General features: G+C 38.1%; 1 protein-coding gene across 1 annotated transcript; it reads right to left on the reverse strand.

Moving 5' to 3' along the window:
• Positions 1 to 727: 727 nt before the first annotated feature.
• On the reverse strand, positions 728 to 21,960 carry LOC134817509 (ras-related protein Rab-6A-like). The gene is made up of 6 exons (XM_063826651.1): positions 21,889 to 21,960; positions 21,624 to 21,682; positions 20,951 to 21,110; positions 20,562 to 20,673; positions 7,471 to 7,650; positions 728 to 896 (listed from the first exon to the last, which is right to left on the reverse strand). The coding sequence occupies exons 1-6, from the start codon at positions 21,947 to 21,949 to the stop codon at positions 728 to 730; spliced, it is 741 nt and encodes a 246-aa protein (XP_063682721.1). The 5' UTR covers positions 21,950 to 21,960.
• Positions 21,961 to 23,063: the final 1,103 nt, after the last annotated feature.

Genomic DNA, 23,063 nt, shown 5'->3' on the forward strand with positions numbered 1-23,063 from the left:
TTTTCCGGCTGGATCTTTTGTCCGTAAGCGCATTAAAAATCAGTGATGGTATTACAGCTAACAGATAAACATATTCATGATATTGAGTTTTAGTTAGCAAACTAGTTCAAATCCCTTTCTATAGAAAATCCTTAATCGCACCACGTTTATTATCAAAGTATTTGGCGTCACGAGAGGGGATCACAAGACTAAGTCTGTCATAAATATATCCGCAGAAAATGGGAAAAGAGAATATCCGGTAGAAAGAATAATTCAAAATAAAATATGTTGTTCGTATTGTCCTGGAAGAAGTTCCTGCGGATCTTTGTATCGCTTGAAAGGAGACTTTCAGTGTTCCAGTTTCTGCAGGGGGCATGTCTTGATTAGCGTTTTAAATTTCCCTTGATTTTTTTTGACAACGAATTAGGAGACATCTGTTTTTAGATGTAGTGATGATGTAAATGCCATTTTTCTTGATTTGATTTCGATTTAATTTGACCAATTTCTCTCGATACCCACGTCCAACAATTATTGCTGCCCAAAAATCAAAATGGTCTCGCTTTTCAATCAGATTCCACATTGTCAAAAACTATCTAATTTTGACCGGTGTTATGAGGTCAATAGAGCAAAAGCCATATTTTAAGAAACCTCTCTCACCGATATAGTAGAACAAAACAATTGTTTAATGAAATAGGAAAATAAAAAAAAAAATGGGGAAAACCAAGGCATTCTAACCGATAGCCCGATATCAATGGTATTTCCCACTTGTGGGCATTACCAGCGCCCCCAACTCTTCCATGTACCTCCGGAAGCTTGCCTGGAGGCTCATTTTCCTGAGATCAGAGAGAGGATTTGCAGGAAACAGGTACTTGCAGGTCAGGTCCGGACGTGGTGTAATGTTACCTTCACCACCCTCTCTGTGGGACATAGTCTTTATCAAAGAGTTTTTTAAAGAGTTTTAAAAGATTACAAGAGTTTACAAAGGAGTTTACAAAGAGTTTACAAAGAATTTACAAGAGTATTTAAAGAGAGTTTATAAGGAGTTGCAGATTACACAAATTGCAGCTATGGTCATTGTCATAATAGAAATCTATAGGTATCAAATCGAGTTGAATTATACCACTTAATAGCACCTCACCAAATATCAACGCAGTATTGATAAGAGCGATTTAAAGTTTAAACCATTTCACTGAATTTTTTGTATGATTAATTATCTAGCGACTGTAACTCTAAACATATGCATAAAAATGGTTAGTTACCATTTCAGGAATCTGTCAGCGTTCATAGGAGAAGTATGTGGATTGGGACCTCCACCGTTTTTTGATCAGAGATCCATTTACCTCAAAACTTTCTTCTGGATAATATACTGCTTTAGAAATTCTAGCAGGCTTAATGGAAATTTTTGGTATTTGTGGTCGTGATTTGTGCCGCTTGGCCTTTGGGAATGCGAAATAGGGGTGTTGACAGGTGGTTTTATGGCGTACGGTCCTACTGTCAACATTACTGTTTGAAAATGTGGAGAGAAGAAGATTTGGGAGCAAATGGTGCTGCTCTCGCGTTTAGGTAATTCACTTGTCCCCATGCTTGGCTGGGTTGTTGGTTGACGACACTTTACTGTTAGGAAACAGCAACAAACTTCGTGCGTTACTGGAGGGGCAGGTAGGGCATTGGAAAGACTTCCCGTGGTGGTGTGAAGACACGTGTGGGGTGTGAAGACACGTGGGGGGTGTGAAGACACGTGGAATGGAGCCGGGGGTGGGGTGAGGTTGGTTAATGAGAGGCAGGTGGTCCTGGAGAGGAACCTCTGTTGCAGACGTTTGGTATTCGGTCATAAAAACCTTCTTGTCTTGATTCAGGGAAACTGAAAGGGAAACTGCATCACAAATTTGCATATTATACCCTTGGAGTATTTGGTCTATCAGTTTGCAAGCAATACGTAAGAATTATAAAATAGTAAAAACGTCTGGTAGGGCCGGAGTAGTTCCCGGTAAAACGGTTCCTATCAAACTAGATCCAATTCGTTAGCTTTTACCCCTCTTTTTAATCTAACCATTGCAAGACAGACATTTAGTCATCTTTTAGTGGAAATAGTTATCGGCCACATAGCCAATTATGTACATTATAAGCCAACAGTTTCTTGATATTTGTTACCGATTTTATGGGTACGTCATTTATTTTCAGGTCTTCATCTATATTTAGATGTATAACGATTATATTTTCAAACCATGTAAAAAGTGTATTCAAGATCTCGCGCTACATACCTTTCTTGGCGAAGCCTGTGCAGGAGGAGGTGGTTCTTCTCCGGATAGTCGGGGGAACTGTTATCCTATCAGGATCATTTTGTTTTAGATGGGACGGGCAGCAGTTCATCTGCAGGTCTGAAGGGGTACTGCAGTCTACCAGGGGGCTACTGATGTGCTATCTTGGTTAAGAGACAAATATCATTCGTGGATGAGTTTGGGGTGATACTAAGCGCATTTCAGTTCACAATGAACATTGCGGCTAGCGCAGGTTCAACGTGTGTTACCGGGATGATTAAACAATATTGTTTTCAATAACAAAAGGGAAAACATTTTTTCTGTTTTAGGACACGACAAACCTAACGAACGAGCTAGTTATTTAAAATAATAGCATTATCTACCTTTATTTCTATTTTTTATAAGCCTCATGTGAACTGTTCAACTTCATGTCAGCCACAAACAGGGTCTCTAATTAGAAGGAACAATCTCGTCGGGTTTGGTTTCTTAAACATCTTCAAGCTTCTTGAGATTCTGCTGTTGCTCTTTTTCTTCTTACTTCTTCTTGGTAACCTTCGAATCTGGGACAAGAAACTTTTGTTAATTTCAAAATGGTGGGTCGTAACCCGCCCAGGCATTCCTTCCCCCAGCAAAATCCACAACATGCATGCTTAATGTCATCAATAATTTGGTTTGTAAACATGATCGTCATGTCAATATCGCGATTGGATAGAACTTTTAAAATTAATTTCCTGACGACACATATTTTTTATTGATTTTGTGAACACTGTAATTACTCATGAGATCGTGCCACTACATCACAGTGCGCACGTGATCATCTTCAGCTCCGCCAGTGGCCGGCTCCTACTGTTAATTCTTAATTATGCGTCAGTTGTAATCAAACCAAAAAAGGTGACTTAAACATGCATGGTCCATCAATTTTAACGTGAAACCCACTAATCCCAAAACGATATAGTTACAATAAAACTTCACGATTCAGCCTGGGACGAGATACCGAGCGTTTTTAATCATTAATCAACACCACGAAGACCAATTGTTTTTGTTCATTACTTTCTTCCCTATCTGTGACGGGTTTTCTTGGGGCTTCTTTGCTGTATTAATTCGTACGAGACTTCATATTTACCGACTTATTTACAACCTTCGAGCAGATTTAAGTCAAAATATAGGTCATCCGGATGTTGAAATTTGGCGAGGACGAGGAAGGTTTAAATCCCGGGTTTACGAGAAATCTGGACAGTTCGTCGGAAATTATTCGCTGTGAGAGGCCTGACAAGCTGGTCATATTGACATTAGTTTAATTTGAATCGAATTTTTCTTGAAACGCAGCAGGAGAGTAGCACATTGCAATTTTACACCACTGTCATTCTTAGTCTACCAGTGTATCTAAATAGAATATTTTATCGTTCATGTCGAAAAAGTCGATAAAAATCACGCAAACGCTTAACGCTTGACTGCCAGTGCTTTAACCTCCAATTTCGGGAAACGGTTTTTTAAGTCGTTTATCCATCAACTGTTCACTTTGTTTTTTATACAATTTATACAGTTGATCTCAAAGCTGTTTTAAGATTTGTTTTCTGCGGGGGACTGTATTACTATTATTCTTTCATTATGAAATAAGAGGGTCGACATTCAATCTTTTTGTGGTGTATGATATTCAGTTTTCAAAAGATCTTTCGCTGGGCTTGTATCATATACTTCTCTGCTGGAAAATTGGAATCGTTTCAAAGAAAAAACGGTTAACAAACGAAATTCCCTTAAATTTATCAAGAACTTCCCGTTCGAAATATTTTCCCGTTTTCTTTTTGCTTTCTGTGATTCATAGCTAAACAATAAACATATGTTTCTAATCATATATACACATGATTAATCAAACAAAACCCATTATGCTTAAAACCTTAAATATTTTCTTAAAATGTTTACTTGAATTCTCAGTGGACTTCTTGGGCCTTATTCACGGCTCCCCTTAAGTTGTTAGCACCAAAGTTAACCACCTGGGTACGGGGCCGTCTACTCGTCGGTTTCTTGTTGTTGATCCGGCTTTCCTCTTTTTGCTGGGTGATGCCGACCTGATCGACCATAAGTTAGATCAGATTATACCATAACGTTAGACCATAAGTTAGAGTGTTAGACCAAGAATCGGAGCTCGATTTGAAAATTTGCGTGCAAGCTTATAACAAATAAAAAGCCAATATTGAGGCTTTATTCGTATGTGCTTATTTGTATGAGCTTTTATCCGTTGTGAGATTCGGGTATAAAACATTTCCCCATATCGAAAAATTATCTGTAAAGAGTTTCTAATTCTTTCGAGCTCTGTGACAAGACTTGTTTCCCTTGAGATCTTTCAACTTCAAACTAGAAGGTTAAACATAAACATGACCATGATAAATAAAACGGAAAGATAGAATCTTGTACCTGATTGATGAGCGCTGAGTAGCTTCATTAGTCAAGTTTATACTGGATAACCATGTTTATTCAATAATACCCATTATGGAACAATTAGAACCGAGCAGCGTAACATTACAATCAAATCTGCATTCCCGACTAGGATCACCCCATCGTCCGATTCAGCAAAAAGCTACTAGTCAGTACTATCGCTATATCTATTTGGGGTATGTTTATCGTAGGGAATCCCAATCTTTTTGTCTTGCCAGATGATTTGGTCCGTGGGTCAGTCTGAGTGTTAGACCAGAATCGCTTTCTATCAAGCGCGATTTGAAATTGCGATGCAAGCCTATCACAAATAAAGCAATATTGAGTTTATTCGTATGTGCTTTATTCGTATGAGCTTTATCGTATGTGAGATTCGGAGTATAAAAAATTTCCCCATATCGAAAATATTATTCTTAATTGAGTTTCTAAAATTCTTTCGAGTCTAGTGAAAAAGAACTTGTTTTCCCTTGAAGATCCTTCAACTGAGAAGGAAAACAAAACATGACTATGAAAAGTAAACGGAAAAAAGATAGGAATCTGTACCTGATAGTGATCGATGACAGGCACGTTGCCGGGGGGGGGGGGGGGTAGGGGGGCGGAGCCCCCCCCTCCGGAACATTCGAACCCCAGAAAAAAGATAAGGCCCCCTAGTCCAATGGTCGCCTGTAACTGGGCTGTGGTTTAGACTGCAGTCAGTCAAACAAAACAGGGGGACTATGAAAAGTAAACGGAAGATAGGAATCTTGTACTGATAGTGATCGATGACTGGGCACGTAGGCAGGGGGGGGGGCTAGGGGGGCGGCACAGCCCCCCGGAAAAAATCGAACCCAGATAAAATGATAAAGCCCCCTAGCCCATGGTCGCCTGGTAACTGGGCTGTGTTTATATGCAGTCAGTCAACAAGATTTGAATCTGGTGGAATAGTAAATAATATGTCATTAAAATCCAAGCAAACAGTCTAGAAGACTTCTATAATTATAGACAATAGTTTACCCCTAGACCGTAGGAATGTAAAATATCTTAAGACGATTGAGGCATGAGGTAAGTCGTAAATTCTGATTGGAGGAATGCAGATTGCTGTTGTGAAAGTTACCAAATGTTCGGAGTACTTGATTCTTGTCAAATCCCAGTTTATTGCTGTCCTAACAAATTTCTTTACTGCCAAAAGTGTCTAAAACACCCTGTTTCGCAAACTCAAAATTTCGTGGGGCTTGCGCCCCCCTAGCCCCGCCATGGGGCTCCCCCCCCCTGGGACCCGCTGGGGGCTGCGCCCCTAGACCCCCTGCCACAGCTTGGCTCGCTTCGCAGCTTGATTGGACGGTCGGCTCGCTTGCTCGCGACAGGCCCCCCTCAAAGAAGAATCCTGGCTAGTCCTGATCGAATCGAGTTGCTTCATTAGTCAAGTTTTACTGGGTACAGGTTATTCACAATAATAGCCCATTAGGGAACAATTAGAACCGAAGCAGTAAATTACAATCAAATCAGCATTCACGACCTGGGATCACCCCATCGTCCGATTCAGCAAATAGCTACTAGTCAGGTACTATCCTCTATATCTTATATGGGTTATGTTTATCGTTAGGAATCCAATCAGTATGTCTATGCCAGGAGGTTTGTTCGTGGTCTTTACGCCATTCAGCATCTGCAGCACACAAGCCTAATTACTTAGAGGGAGGAAATTATAGCAGCTTTAGAGATAATTAGGTCGGAGTAATTCCTTTCATCGTTTGGTTTCTATAAAGCTGCCTAAACCCTCCAGATTTCAATTAAGATGTTGGTCCAAGTATTCGCAGCAACCCCTCCTCCTCCTGGCGCTCTCATGCCACGAACATTCGACTCATGGCAGATGATGGAAGTGTCTTGGGTCGGACGGAGTTTGGAGTTTGTGAGGTTCCAGTTCCACGCAGCAACTCTATCGTGACAGAAGCCAGCAGGGACACAGAAACACGTGATGCCCCTCACTGTAAAACTGTGGACGATCCTTTTGTCTTTGGAGAGCGACTTTGACGTATTGAGGTTCAAGGTATCGTTTCATAATGTATGGGCAACAGCAATCTAGAGGAATCAACAGTGAAGGTTATGGTTGCCAGTACCCTTAATCTCACCGAATACGACCATTCAAAGACCCTGCTTCCATCAAGGAAGAATGTGGACAAGATTCATCCCACAGACCAAATTAGCATCATACGTCCTGGCTATGTTACATACGGTTAAAAACAGCGAGGAAGGATTTGAAAGAACAAAGTCTTCCCAAAGGTCTGGACCCAAAGGAGATCTTGGACTGGAGGTCTGTTCCATTACACTACGTTTTTTTTTTTTCCACGAGTCACTGGACAGCTTTGGTGCTTGATTACACCAAGCACGGAATGAAGTACTGCGAGAACACTCATCGGAGCTATGACCAACTCTCAGACTACGAATGGACATGACGAAACCTGATGAACTACCCTACCATGCTGCGAACAGAGTTGAGGCTTCAAATATTCATCACAAAGGACAAAAACAATGATGAACCCAAAGGTTGGAACAGGTTTCTCTGGACACCAGGAGATTACTGATCACCCAGTCGCTTCGTCAAGGCAGCGACCATGGCCACTCACAGCGGCAAGACAAAGAATGCAGAACAAGACGTGACTCGAATGGTTACAAGTTGAACGACTTGCTGATATCCCCAAGGAATATGTTCTGCCCACTACGTTGATGAAAATGGTGACAATACATGAACACACCGACTACACATTGTGGATCTCAGTGTTCGACCTGAGTTGCCCAAGTGTGTGTGTGTATACGAGGGTACACCGACCTCTCCGTTAAGAGGGATCTGTCTGGATAATATCCTGACTCCTGCTGAGTTGATGTTGAGAGAACATTTGAAGAGGGTGTTGTGGATTGACGGGTGTGAGCTGAAGATGAAGGCTGAGTGAGAAGTAAAACTGATCCAGCATGAAACAATTGTTTATTAGCGTTTGAGTATTGAACACGTCTGGAAATGAGACATGAACAGGTATCTGTGATTTTAACTGTTTTTTTTAAGCTATCTATTCTTCTCGAGAGTTAGAAAGTTTGTTTAATCTTTGTAATTCACTAAAGAAATTTGAAATGTTCTTTTGTGAGTTTTGTTTTTTGATAGGGTTTACATGTATGTTTATATTGCATTAGATTGTATTGCTTATAGTTTATATTGCGTTAAATTGGATAATTGTTTTGATATACTTGTCGTTAATTCTTACACACACCCAATTTTTCTGAATCAAAAAGTAAATAATCACAAAAAACTAAAAATTAAATCTTTTAAGTTTAGATTTCCTTGTATAGAATTGGGATTTAATTTTTCGTAATATATTAACGGCCAGGTAGCGCCAGTTGGTTATAGAACGCCAGCCTTACAATCGTAAGGTTGCGAGTTAAAATCCCACTGTCTGCCTCGGGTGTGGGGCGGGCGTCGTTGACGTTCAGCTATGGATCATGAGTGGTCTATGCAGGCCCCCGTTCTACTCAGCCGAATATTCGAGAAATCGGGTTGTGAGGGTTAAATGAGAGCTGCACAAGTGCAGCACAAGTCTCGGGCGAAAGAAAGTATGGTACACACTCCTTAATCCGTCAATGGGCCAGATAAAATTCCTTTGGCTTCCTGTTCAAATTGGCTGGTTGCACTTCGTGTAACAATGTGGCTGTTGGATTAAACCTGAAGTAAAATAAGTGTCTTGATAAAAAAAATTTGTGATCTGAAAAACGTGTATCACCATCAATTAGAATGAGGTACAGTACGACCTCTGGGGCGGGCTCAGGGAAAATTTCCGAACCTTCTAATTCTTTCGATAAGGCGAGGGTTAATCTATTTGAAAGGTCCAAGTAACTTGTTATTGTTTTGTCATTATCTTATCTTGGTCCCCAGTTGAGATGGGTGTCATGCTACTGTGCTGAACATCCTAAATCCATCAGTTTACCAACGTGATCAGTATCACGTGTAATTTATATTACCTAGTCTTAGAGAGACCGGGAATGTGCTGATTGGCACCTTGTCAGTTGCCAGACACACCCCCAGTTAGTTCCTTCATTATTTCATTGACAGAATGAAGGGACAGTTTAAGCAGTTGTCGCAGACTCTATAACGCCATTTAATGTCTCGGAAGGCAGGATTAAACCCTGTCCATCATTCCAACGAAACCAATTTTACTGGACACTAAAGTAATTCTCTACATAACAGCCTGTTATAAGGAGCACGCACAGCTACAGGTAAAATGATTCTCAAAATAGCTACTAGAGTAGCCAATTCTAGAGTTTTTGCCATCCTTTAATCGTCATTTCTCAAATAAATCATGAAATTTACGTATGTCTTTCAGTTTCTTTGTCGGTGATGTAAAACGGAAAGTTGTTCCTTTACTTCTGGCAGATTAGGATAGACGTTCGATGTTAACGTGTGTTACTGTCATTTTTATTGTGACAAGGATCTTAGGCAGTGCAGAACTAATCTCTATAAAGTTGAATATAATTCAAATTGGCGATCGCGAACGTGGAATCTGCTGTTCAATCTAGTTTTATCATTCATCATTCGGGGAGGACAGAATAGGGAGAGGGGGAGAATATTAAAAGGATTTTGTAGAGAATGCAATGAATTATATACTATTATTCTTAGTATGAGTCTTAACATTTTACTGTTCATAGAATAATCTTTTAATAAGAAAGGACCGACCAAGTTCATGATTGCACTCGAGCGTTCATCTCGCGTTAATCTATTTGACAGAGTTACCATATCGGCTCTCATTTTTGGAAATAAACTTTACGTCCTTAGTCTTCCTGCCAAACTGTTTGCCTCCCAAGATGAAAACCGACTCTCTTTCCTTGAGATCAGTATTACCCACCAAATAAAAATAATTTAGAATATTTATTACGTGGGCCGGGACTCGGCGGAGTTCTGCAAACTCTTCTCGATCAGCATCTTCACCACGTTTGAGTACATCATGGGATTTCGTTCTCGTACTTCCTTTCACTATCTTGTTAACACAGCTACCTGACTTATGTCACACAGATGTTTCGCACAGTTTTCAAGATATTTTTTTCAAAGTCTCAAGACTTTCTTTCGAAGTACCCGAGATTGTTTGGTGATTCTAATGAAAAACACAATACAACAGTTCTTTCTTATGAGAGCAAGAATGCTTATGATTAAATTTGTCAACCGTTCTTCAATTTGTAGATTAGATTCTAAATCTATGTAAAAATTATCAGACTTATTGCCCGCGATTTGATTAAATAATTGAATATGATTGGTTGCATAATAAATATGGTTATATATTTAGTTTACAATCTAGCAGATTCCACTATCATGGCAAGATCAGGTCACTGGTGGTGGTTTTCGTGATCAATCTGTAAACATCGTAATAAATTCAAAGTGCCACGCTGATGAATATGAGATTGACAATCGTAAGGATTATATTTACTGGGCCACGTACACTGGGCCAGGTGAGAGCCTCATAGTATATTCGTTATTTCAATCTGAGATAATTCTCGTGAGATCAATTCTGCGTGACTATTGTGTGTGTTTGGACCATTGATCGCGCCGCTAGCGGGCCGGGCCGCAAAAGCCGGCCATCTCTCGGCGCGTAGAGATGGCCGGGCCTTTTGCGGCCGGCCGGCAAATGGGGGTGAAATTTTTACAACTGAATAAACTTGTAAAATAGTCAAGCTGGATCGCAATTCGGTCGGACAGATGAAATTGACTCACTTTACTTCAGGTAGTCGCCAACGTGCACAAATACACAATGAGTAGGACTAGGAGTAGGAACTTCATGTTGCATTGTGAAGGTCTTTTTAGTTTATTAAAAGTAATAATATTGATTACTTACTTCAATTACCTTATCGAATGTTATTAGTAACGGACAGGCAGATCTCTATTGTTTTATGAACCTACAAAGCTACTGACAAACCTTGGCAATATTTGTCAATTTTTTGGGCGTCCTTTTACAATTTTAGCAGATATTTTTTTAATCGTTTTTTAATACAGTAGGAAGAATCTTGGTATAACTTAGTCCGATAAATAAACTAAAAATGCCGAAAATCTTGAATTGTCGTGTTAAAATATAACAATAGTGTAATATAAGGCAACACTTTATAATACTACGTGTTGAACTTGAATAATCAAACCGAATTAAATACTTAAAGACTGAAAATTTGGCAGATGTTTTTTGTCCAAAATCTGCCGCTCATAATGAAGTTTGTGGGCGGGTGCGGAATCGCACTATTTTACCAAAATATATCGCACCTAGAACAGTTTACATGTCCGTCTGGTGTGTTTTACTATTATCTGAAGTTACGGTTCACGTTTAGAGAAAAAACTACCAAATTAGATGCATTGAAAGCTGGTTTTTCAATGCGACAAAGCTCGTAAAGCAAAATCCCTTACGCCTGAAAATATGATTTTGACCAACTGATATTTATATTTCATGAATAAACTCTCTAAAACGTTGAATAATGTAACTGTAAGTTACAATAACATATAATGAACGATGGGTAATATTTCATAACTTAATTGCATATTAGTTATTTTTAGTTGATAATCTTGCCCGTTGATTTGTGAACTAACCTTATCTCTTAAAGGAAGAGATATCAGGCGGATATGTGTTTTATTTTGATTGTCTCGACGTTTCTGCAGATTATATTATCCAACCTTAATCTTGAAATGGTGCATTCTCGAAAGTTTTGCCGCATGTCGAAGTGGAATTTATTGATTGATACCATAAATCGAGGACTATTGGAAACTTCTTACCGGTGTAATGTTAGGTGCAATCGCCCAACGCCAGTCAGTAGTCACTATGCCCACCTTGATATAATACCGCTACTATAATACTGCACAAGGCCACAACAAAGCACACCACGGACTTCGACAATTCGACCAAAAATAAAATGTGGGGGGGTCCGATGTCGTCCATTTTACTTGTTAAGGGGGCAGGGGGGGGGGGGGTCTTTATGCAATTTTCTCTCGAAATGATTTTTTATAGTTGTTTCTGATAGAGGGGGTGATTCTACCAGATTATTTTTGGGTCCATGCGAAAAAATTTGTTTCCTAGCCGAAATTATTCAGGTCAAAGGTCAGCGCTCATGTGTAATTGTATTTGCGCGAGCGTTTTCAATGCGCGCCTCTGGATAAATCGAGTCTAAATAATCTATCTTCTCCCTACATCTTTTTGAGCAATCACCTTGAAACTTTCAGGATAAGTTCTATTGACCATTTAGAATAATTTTTTTTTTTTTTTTGCTCGTTTAGAAATTTCGAGATAGGCCTTTTAAATTTTTTTTCGATTTTGAAAATCTTGGACCTGAAAAATTCGTCAAAAAACGAGGAGGAGGGGGGGGGGGACGGGAGGGGGGGGTCCAAGAGAAGAGTTTCAAAATCGAATAAAAAATTTTTGTAAAGCATATCTCGATATTCCTAAAACAAGCAAAAGTTCTAACAGGTCCTTAGATACTTATCCTGAAAGTTTCAAGGTGATTGATTGCTCAAAAAATGTAGGAGGAAGATGGATTTTTAGACTCGATTGCAGGGCCGCGCGTTTGAAAATCGCTCCGCGCAATACAATAACAATTGAGCGCTTGCTGAACTTTGACCGGCAATAATTTTCGGCTAGGAACAAAATTTTTTCCATGGGACCAAGTAGCAGGTAGATTTCACTCCCCTTCTATTAGAAACAACTTTAAAAATCAATTTCGAGAGAAATTTCATAAAGACCCCCCTGCCCATTAATTGCGGATAGATCTCGCCGCTCAGCCCAATCCAACCAAAACTTGCTAATGCAAAACCTAAATAACATCATACCATTTTATACGTCAAATATCAAGCACGTTATTTTGACCGGGGCAACATCCCATGATCCCACGCTGAAGACGATTTTTTATCACAGGTATTTTGAAAAGCTCGCTGCTAAAACAAAACTTTTTCGTTATCACTGCACTTATTTATATATGTTTTCAAATAATCCTCCTCCAGGCATGATCCATATTCAATATTTTACGGCCGAATCAGCGAACTCGTGATGAGTATACTCAATTTATTTATTCCCCCCAACTCCTTGGCACGGAGTTCTCCATAATATTACCAATGGCGAGCAAATCAAAATGCAGCTGGTGAACATTTTAAAGTATAACCATTGAGAATATTACTATTTCGTCAATATAACATTCTTTGAACGAAATTAATCATTACTCCAGGTTAGGATCTCAAAAAAAACGCATTAGAAACTTCATACCCCAGACGACCCGTTTTGGCTGGAATTCTTTTTAATATGACGACGCGACGTCGTTGCAAAATAACGCGTATTTTAAATGTAAATTATAGCGCAGCATACTCATACCTCTCATACTAGACTCATCTACTGTCTCCATTACGTCGAGACGACTCACCAACGTCAGATTTAGTGTTGTAGGGTTTATCCTGGCAATATATCAGGGCTGCGGTAGCAGGGTGTTCTACACAAGTACTTGCCATGTCCACCGTGTTCTATATACTCGGGCTTTCCCGAAAATCTCTGCAAAGATATTTGTGAAGAAAGTTTCACGTTCATTTCATAGCTCACATCCTCAGCGGCAGTGGGCAGAGCGGCACAGCTTTTTTTCGTGCTTGCTATTGATTTAAGAAGCACCGATTATAAAAATAGTCAATCTGAGTTGCAAAATCTACATTTCATTTGATTAATAAACTATTTTGATCATGTTAGCTTCTAGTTAAAAACACATTTTGAGTCTTTAGTCTCTGTGCGTACCCTTGTACCGTGGATATACGCAACGCCATCGCTTATCTGAACGTACCAGCGAAAATGAAGAAGAGATTTAATTTCCGCAAGTCTTTGATTAAAAGGTTAATAGGTTTTGATATGTCTATAAGATATTCGCCGAGAGAGATGTAATTGTAATCGTCCGCACGAACTTGTTATGCGACTGACCACTTAAAGTTACTATTTGAGCTGATTTGTCGTCAAGCTGCTTGAGTATAGTTTTAAAATTTGCATTTTAAAGATTATACACCGTCGCATACCTATGTTTCTACTTAAATAAGGAGTTGAGCTTGATCGTACGAGGTGATTTAAAATTCTTATTTTAAAGCCATTAAATTTGGACAGATTATCGGGTTCTTATTATCACGGGAGCGATTTTCAATAGTGGGAGCTGCTTTACCTGATCAAGAGCTATATTTATGTATTGTAATTAAAGGCACTAGCTGTCTGGGTCGGTATCTAAATACTGCAGTTAAGTATAAGAAGTGAATGTACATCGCGTGAATGAACTCCTTTTTTAAGGAGACTGTTGGTGGCGGATAACCAATTACAAGATTGATAAAAACTCAAAGTTCATCACGTTAAGACTTTTGACGACTGATTGTCAGGTTGATTTATTTCGCGGTTAGTGACCAGTCTTTTGCTTACTGTCCTGAATCTTGTGTGCTGATACATCAGCTGTTTTTGCTATGCCTTTTGGTTCGTAATCTTGTTGCATTTTTCAAGCCAAATATTTTAGGGAATTTCGAGAATTATCTGCATTTTAATTATGTCCATGATTAACCTCTTAGCTTTATCATAACTATCGAACAGTACAGCATGTGCTATATTTGTCCTAGCTGACAGTACGTGAGGTTAAACTACACTTATTCATACTTAAGATGAGATATTGTTCTAACTAACCACTATAGTCCTGCTGACAGTACACGGTTACTTTAGTGATGCACGTGATGTGCACCATGATCAATTTAATATATTATTAATCGTTCCTGGTTTCTTCCTTGACATAATTTGACGTTTTTTTTTGTGAAAGGTATATTATTACCTTCTAGCAAGGTATGTAATATACTTCTAAGCCAACTCCTTTCCATACTAAGATTCTAGAAAGTCTCGTAGTTCCCTAAGACATAAAAAATTACAAGTTCTGGGATCCGGACACGAAGGCAAAGGACACAAGATACTTTCTAAAGAGTGGACACCAGGGCGGATCACGTGATATTCACTTCAAAGATCACTTTCTATTAAACCGAACAGATAAATCCCTGTTATTGTTCATTTTTCGGAAAATCAGTCAGAAAGGATCCACTCAAAATAGTTTTTTTGAAAAAAAAATGGATTATTGCCTCTTGGTATCTTCAATGAATTAACATAATATCTAGAATGATCTCATCTCTCCAAAAGTTTACAAATTAAATGGAATATAATGTTTTTCCTCGTCACGACGTCACAACGTCAAGATTCGCCTTGAAATCGTTTTTAAATATAACCTCATTAGCAGTGAAAAATGTCAGAAAGACTTGCTGGCCAGGGACATCAGGTCATGTTATATAATGTAGATCTCAGATCTGTGAAAAATATTGGATTTCATTGAACTGATCCGTCCTTTGTCATGATACTTGACATGTCATAAAGGAAATCATTGAACCAAATTATAAACCACTACTCACCGCCTGACTATATAGCTGTTAAAATATTTTAGTATGTGAGACGGGTGCCGGTGGTGTGTTCAACCATCCTGTTGACGGAAAAGTGAAATTATGTGAAGTTATTCACAGTCCGGACCCTTGATACCTTGGATGCAGATTGCCGTTGCAGTACTGAATCGTTGGTTTAAAAAATCGTCTTCTTTGGATTCTTTCGTCACTTCACTACTTGCATGAAAAACGTGTGATCTGGCCTGTTGTTCTTAATTTTACGGTACATGATGCAGCACCATGAAGTGTTGCTGTAATGTGTAATAGTGTAGTGTGTATTGTGTAGTGGCTTGAGATTGAATTACTCACAAATTGCAGCAGGTGGGAGACACAATTTGTTGATTTATTCATCTATTTTACACTATTACTCATTCATAGATGCGTTATTGGTCAGTCGATCAGTTTTACTTTACTATCACTATAATAGGTAGATCAGTTGTTTTTTGATTACTGAGATTGACCAGGAACTAAATTTTATTTCTACTCATCCCCCATCCGGCTGAACTTTCGCGGTTAAATTATAAAAGAGTTGTGTGATTCAGAAATTAAAATTGGTGTTTTATTTCCAGTCTGATAGAAACTCCTAATAAAAACTCTAATACCTGGGATTAGAGAGGGCATTAGGAGACATGTATTCCCTCCTTTAAAGACTAATAAACGTTCTCAGATACCTATTAAAAACGTCTGGATACACAGTGGTATCATTGGATCCTTATAAAATTTTGCTTTTCAATTATCACAGATTTTTGATTTCATTCGGTGTCTGATTATAACTCAAAACTCTTTCCTCAAATAAAAGTCAAACCTTATAATACATCGCAGCTTAAACGAGTCTCTTTTAGTCGACGAATTTTTTTCGTATTTACTCTTCCAGTTCCAATATTATTTTCAAAAAACCATGTCTTATTTAGTTTCATCTTTCCTTTTGAGCTGTTATTAAAAGCAGCATAGAAATAGTGAACGCCATTCTGTGGGAGCCCATATTAATCTGTTAAGTGGAGCTTGCATTGGTCATGTTTTTGGATTTAAAGACTTTGTCAATTAATCACTCTCCTTTCGAATGGTTGATTGTCTTGAATTTTAATAGGTCAGGACAATGGAAATTGCCAAGTTATTAAGAAAAAGCATACTCGATCAATCGATTTGAGATATTATTTACAGCGGTTGGGGCAAAATCTCTTATTTTGACGAATCTTTCATACTGTTGATAATGAAAATGAGCCTACAATGCACAATTATCGCAGCTCGATTTTTGTCCACTCCAATCAGATAATTTTTGAGGGCACCTAAGTTTCGCGCTTTCTCAAAATTAATATTCCTCCACTTACTCTCTAACCTTTGGTTTACCAGACTTCGTATCTTATAACTCATCATTGAAAGGTTGTTGTGAAATGTGGTTTCCGTCAATGCAAATTTGCAGGTTCTCCTAAAACTCATTGAACCCGCTACTTGACCACCATATTACGGTATTAATATTTACCAATGATAAAAGAAGGGAAAAAGTACTGTAATTTACCACTTTTTAATAAAGCTGCGCTTCAATAAGCGTCCCACAGGACCCCAACCACTTCATAATTAACGATAATTACCGCACTACCAACAGTTGGGTGCCCCCTATAATTTCCCCTCTTATTCTCCATTTGTCCTCATTATCCTTTTAAGACTTTTTTCCTTCCGTCAAAACACATTTCTTTATATTGTTTTCCCTTTTTTTTTTCTATTTAATTTTTTGTATTCTTGTAATTATTTTCCTACGTCTTATGTCTTACATTGTATTTTATTATTATTATCCGTATCTACCCTACTCCCATTTGTGAGGCTATGTTGCAACAGGCAAGTGGGACGGTACTAACTCGGCCTTGTCTTGGTTAACGCAATTATTCAGTATTTAATATTTCATTATCGGCAATCATTTTTAATTGCGTCATCAGTCAGCTGGAACACGTTTGTGTTAAATGGGTTTTAAATTGTATCCCAATTGGAACATGTATTTGAAACCAGCCTCTGGTTCTACGTTCTAAACTGGTCCCGTACTGTATCACAGACTGTGGTTGGTTGATTTCGAAAACAGCTCCATTCAACAAATCCCTTGGTCAAAGCCTTAAGACATCGTGGACAAGCAATAATTGTAGATTTATCCTTTTAGTTATTTACCGCTTTTTTAGAATTTTAGAGGCATGTAACTTGTTTTACTGTAGTTTGGAGGTTATTTCAATCCATAGATAAACTTTCATTTGAGCTCCAAACAGCTGACATTAACAAGGGTTATATGTTATATATCTATATATAAAATACACAAATGGTTTTCTTCTTTATAGAAAAAGGGCTTTAAGCTGTAGCTAGGGAGCATGAAATATCGGTACAAAGCAAACTATGCAATTGTCAATCTATAAGTTTTCATGTTTGAAAAAGCAATCTTCTGTGACTACTTAACATAAAAATGGCAAACTTAAATACTACTCAGTGCTCCTTATCAAATTTTATAATTAACAATTAATAAACAATTATTTACTCATTATACTAAAACCTATTATAAATAATACAAATCCTTAATAACTAATAAATACTACCTAAATATGTCTAAACTAGAATTTCCTAGAGTGCCTACATTTAGAAATAATTTCTGATCTTTATTAATAATGCCTGGGGTTTTAAGTATGTATAGTTTTCTCGTTCTAGCAGAGGCCACAATGCACCGCTCCGCCTTATATTTCTTCGATTTAGTAATAATTTCCAGTCTATGCTATATTCATCATCTTCTCCTTGATGTCCCATATCTATTTTGAATAACCTCGGTACTCAGTCTGTGCTTTTGAATTCTTAAAACTATCCCGTGTCGATGATTGTAACCGTGTCTTAAAATGTTTTCAGCTCAATCCCATTAGGCGTTTTCCTTGTTAAGATGCCGTTATAACGGTTGTTGGTATACTATGCATTTGGCCAAGCGCCATTGTCCTTTGAGGGGCACTTCGAGGCGTCCTGCAATTACACTCTTTTTCTGGAGCTTTTTTTCTTTCAGATTGTTTCTCTAGGCTGATTTGTTGTGCCCTTTGAGTATCCTTGGAGGCTGGGATATGTGGTCCCCACATGATCCCCCCCTCGGCCTCCCCTAGCATAGCTGAAACCTGTGTTTCATTGATTAATGTTTTAAGAAATCCTATATATTAATACTGCACTATTTTGTACTGTACATATATTGGTATTTGTAAAGGGTTTCCATGTGAGTACACCATAAATGGGTTAATAAAGTCTTTAAGAAAGCTAAAGGACTGAGATATTTTACTTATACATAAAACTAATAAAAACATTAGTTACTTATATATATATATAATACATTGATATATAAAATACAGACTACAGGCTGTACATTAGTTACTTATATTTTAAACTATCAAATACAGACTACAGATTATACATTAGATACAGTTAGGGTGACAAGACTGTTCTCTAAATTTAAACCATAGATTGATTTAAGAGGATTTCGTTAACCCCCTAAGTAAATGAGAGGGTGAAAAATACAGTTAAATTTTGTCACTGAAACAAAAACTCTTAATGAAAACTCTTCTCTAACAGTTTACGTCCTTGAATTTAGAGGTAAAATTAAGAAATTTAAACATAAAATTTGTTAAAACAGAAGAGCCACAACTGAGATGTACAATGTAAAGAAGTATTCTTCCCCCTTCTAGACTTCATCTCACGAGATATGACAACCACCCTCCCCCTACCTCCCCTCCTGATGTTAAACCCAAAAAGTTATTATCAGGACTACTGGAAAAAAGAAGCTTACTGGCGAGAAGAGTTGAAACGTAACTTTAACTTAGCCCACTCCATTATCTATCAAAACATCTTTAAATTGAGCAAGATAAGACTCTTGAGCAACGTAATCAGATGTGTGGTGGGAACTCTCTTTGTTTTTAGAGTTACAATTAATAAAGTTACACAGCATTATGCAAAATTAATCTTTACAAAGGTTGCTCTTCAAAAAAACAGATGTTTTCACCGCCGTGAAAGATAAAATGATAACATCATGGAATTAACGTATACATTTCTTTGTTCAATGTCCATTCACCGTAACGTTTCTGGTTTCATTTATTTGATCATCTGCGGCACTTTGATGTAACTCATGTACCCGATTGCGATTTATCGGGTCCAGTAAATGGAATTCCATAAATGGGGGGGGGGGGGGGGGGGGGGGGGGGGGGGGACATGTCCGCCAATATCTTGTCCTTTTTGGATTCTATGAGACAACGTACGTGTTTTTTGGGACATTAGCGGACATTGGCGTACAAACATTATGAGAATTTTTTGCGCATATGTTGGGCAATCGGAAGGATCCTATCTTAAAAATAGCTTATAATTATATTCATAACATAGCGAGGCTTCTCCTTTGCGATTCAATCTCGGAAAGCATGCCTCCGGAAAGCATGCAAACCGAGCTTGGAAGCGAAGAGCTTGCCTTCAGAGGTACGTATCAAGAAAATTTTCTGAGTGTTTTCGAATGTTTTTCTAGAAATCACTTTTGTTTACGTTTCATGTTACCCTGATTATTATGAGCCGAAAATATTTGTTTAGTTTTTCGAAGTCCGCACTCACCCCTCGATAAACGATTTTGGACTCCAAGCCCCAAGGTTCCCCCTTGTAATGCGATCTCAAAATTCAAGCCTCTAGTCTTCTATGGAATAGGAGCTCGGAAGCGGGGCCCTGCCTTCAGAGATAAGTTTCGAGAATGACTCGGACCGAAACCTTTTTACCAAGTCAAAATTGTTTCCAAAGTTTTTCTGGAAACTACTATTGTTTACGTTTCATGCTACCCTGATTAATATGATTACATAAACATAATTTTTCAACATTTTTAAGTCAACTTTTGACGAAAAATATGCATTTCAGGGTATATAGGAAATACATTTTTAAAGAAATATCCGGCTAAATGTCCCGCTAAATTCCCCTTCCCCCCCCCCCCCCCCCCCCCCCATTTAACGTGGTTGGCAGCAGTGCGCTTATTCTATTAGTTACTTGACTGACGTGTTGGTGTGATATTGAAATACGGAAAGGGCCTCAACTCACAACAGCTACAGGTGAAAATTATGTGATCATGTAGGTGGATATATACGATCAAATGTAAAATCAAATTTGTTCAGTAAAATGGATACAGTTCAGTTTCTAGAAGCTGCTGCATGATCTCATGCCCAATAAAACAGCTGAAAACCGGCCTCACCAGATTTTTTCATTGAGCCTGGCCTATTATAAGCGGCCTAAGAACTTGGGCCATTTGAAATTTGAAATCTTTCGCCAAAGATTGCCATACCTGATACCTCTTACTCAATAGTATTGATATATTTTATTTAACGCATGCAATTGTGAGAAATACATAAAAGTACTCTTTGATAATATGCAATAATCCTTCAATAAAAGTAGATTAAGGAAAGTAGACTGACCGTTTATCAGCGAGATCTGTTTTATTGCCCACCAACATAATGATAACATCGTGTCCACGTTCTGTCCTCACGTCGTCAATCCACTTGTTGACTTGTTGAAATGAACTTGCATCTGAGTTTAGGAGGTTATTATAGGAGTTTTTTCTTGTGATGCAGCATGTGACTTGTCTTTTAACAGATAAAACTTGTGTTTAATATTGAATAGCTCCAGCGAGGGCTGCTCGTAATGAGGCAAGGTGTATAATGTGTATACTACATAATTTATTCCTAATAATAATACCTTTAAATAATGCATAATAATGTATAATACATAATATAGTCGTAATAAAAATGTATATAATACATGATTCCTACACTGCTATAGTGTATACTAAGTAGTCAGTACTCACTAGTGATATCATATACGACGACAGCAACAGTAGAGTCCCTAATATAAGATGGGATAAGACTCCTGAATCTCTCCTGTCCCGCCGTGTCCCACAACTGTAGTCTTACTGTTCGGTCTTCCAGGTACATCGTCTTAGACAGAAAGTCAATACCAATCGTAGCCTGCCGATATAATGGTATTCAATAGATGTGGCTTCTGGTGATAATTTGTGGGACCCTGGTGTGTTCATGTTAGTTGTGACAAATAAAAGGAATATAATATATATAATATAAGTTTAATGTTTTACTTTATTTATTTATTTATTAAAGAATTTGTTTAAATTTAATCGATCCTCGATATCGACTTGTCGAATTCTATGAATGCTGCTGCCACTTTGTAATAATCCGAGTCTAGTTATCTATAAGATGGCTAACTGCAAATCTGTTCTTTGGGTACGGATAGGTATCCAGTGACCACAAGCATTATAGAAGTTCAAATAAGCTAAATACATAACCTGGATGGACATGACAACATAATGATATCATCACACAACAATAGCATAACAATATGTACAGCATAATATATCATACACTAGATAAAGTACAAGTGGACAGGTCTGGCTGTTACAAATTATCTAATTCGTTTTTCGAGCAAGCTGATCAGATTTTAAAACAGAAAAACTTGGTTTTGCGTACCTGATAAGTGGTGTCAAAGCTGTCATACATAAACCTTGTTATTAGAGAGGTTTTTCCAACTGAAATTAAGTTGAATCGTATATTAACTTACATATTATATTAATAAGACATTATTATCGAATACGTAAAGATATCTATCAATAAGGTAACAAGTTATTTAAAATCAATATTATGATATACACCAGTCCGAGCATAATGTTACATTTTGTAAGCGACATGCTTTTCAGTCAAAAACTCAATATCTTAATCTAGTAATCAAACATACCACTCTGTTCGCCGAGGAAGACAACTTTGAATTTTCGGAGTGGATTACTGTATTCAGCCATCTCATTACACCTAAATATAACAAACATGTTAGTGTCAATGTTTTATGATTTTCTACCACTTTTGAACAAGTATAGGATAGTAGTTAGGACTGGAGAACATTATAGGGTCAAATATTATAAAATTTTAAGTGCTGTTTTAGGCTTACATTTCCATTTGTCGGATCATGGTTTTAGACAAAGGGAGGATTTTAACAAACATTTTAATGTGTCAATTATTGATAATTCTAGTCCTAAAACTTTGAAAGTCCGCTGATTCCTTTCGTGGTACTCTGGAATAGAAAACATCATCAAGTGCTTCAACAACATTGATCCTGAAGCATATGCAAGGAACTGTTCGCTTCTACTCAATGCAACTGCCTTTGCAGACGCTTCCAGTCCAGACGAGCTGGTTAATAACTTTCAAAAGCTGTTTACAGACTCCTGGAGATCAAAGATTAATGAGAGCAGGAAACTCACTTTCTACAAGGACGTCAAAACAGTCTTTGCATGGGAGCCTTACCTCGATTATGAAAGAACTCTCGATGACAGAAGATCAACAGCTCAAATAAGGTGCAATTCTCACAGACTCAGCATAGAAATTGGGGGATACGACAACACACCTCTTGAGAGCAGAACTTGCACCTTTTGTGAACTGAAAGGATCAATCGGGATCATAGAGGATGAAACACACTTTATCACTTCCTGCCCTCAAGGGAAGGCTATCAGAGACAAGTTTACCAGAGCTAGTAAAGCTGCTTGGAAAACAGCAATTATGACAACGGACTGACCAACATTGTCAACACTCTCTCTCTCGTACCCAAGATCTTTACGGCAACCTTAACGAAGATGTGAACTTGATTAGACTTTCATGCTCAACCATCAGAAAAATGTACAGTCTGAACCTCAAGCACAAAGACAGCCTTCGTGATGAAGATGGAAAGTAGTCCTTCAGCTCTCTTCTGTTTTTCTCGTTCTTTCTTTCCTTTTCCTTCTGCTTTGGATCTGTGACGGATGCTATGAGCGACTCTTGGGACTTTCCGTCCCTACATGTGCTTCCGGCCGTGCGTCCATGTAGGAACTGTGGGGCCTTCAGAGTGATAAAAAACAACAATTTCAAGAAAACAACAATTTTATT

Source organism: Bolinopsis microptera, chromosome 6 (assembly GCF_026151205.1).
Source record: "Bolinopsis microptera isolate Bmic1 chromosome 6, MBARI_Bmic_1.0, whole genome shotgun sequence".
Taxonomy (NCBI): Eukaryota; Metazoa; Ctenophora; class Tentaculata; order Lobata; family Bolinopsidae; genus Bolinopsis; species Bolinopsis microptera.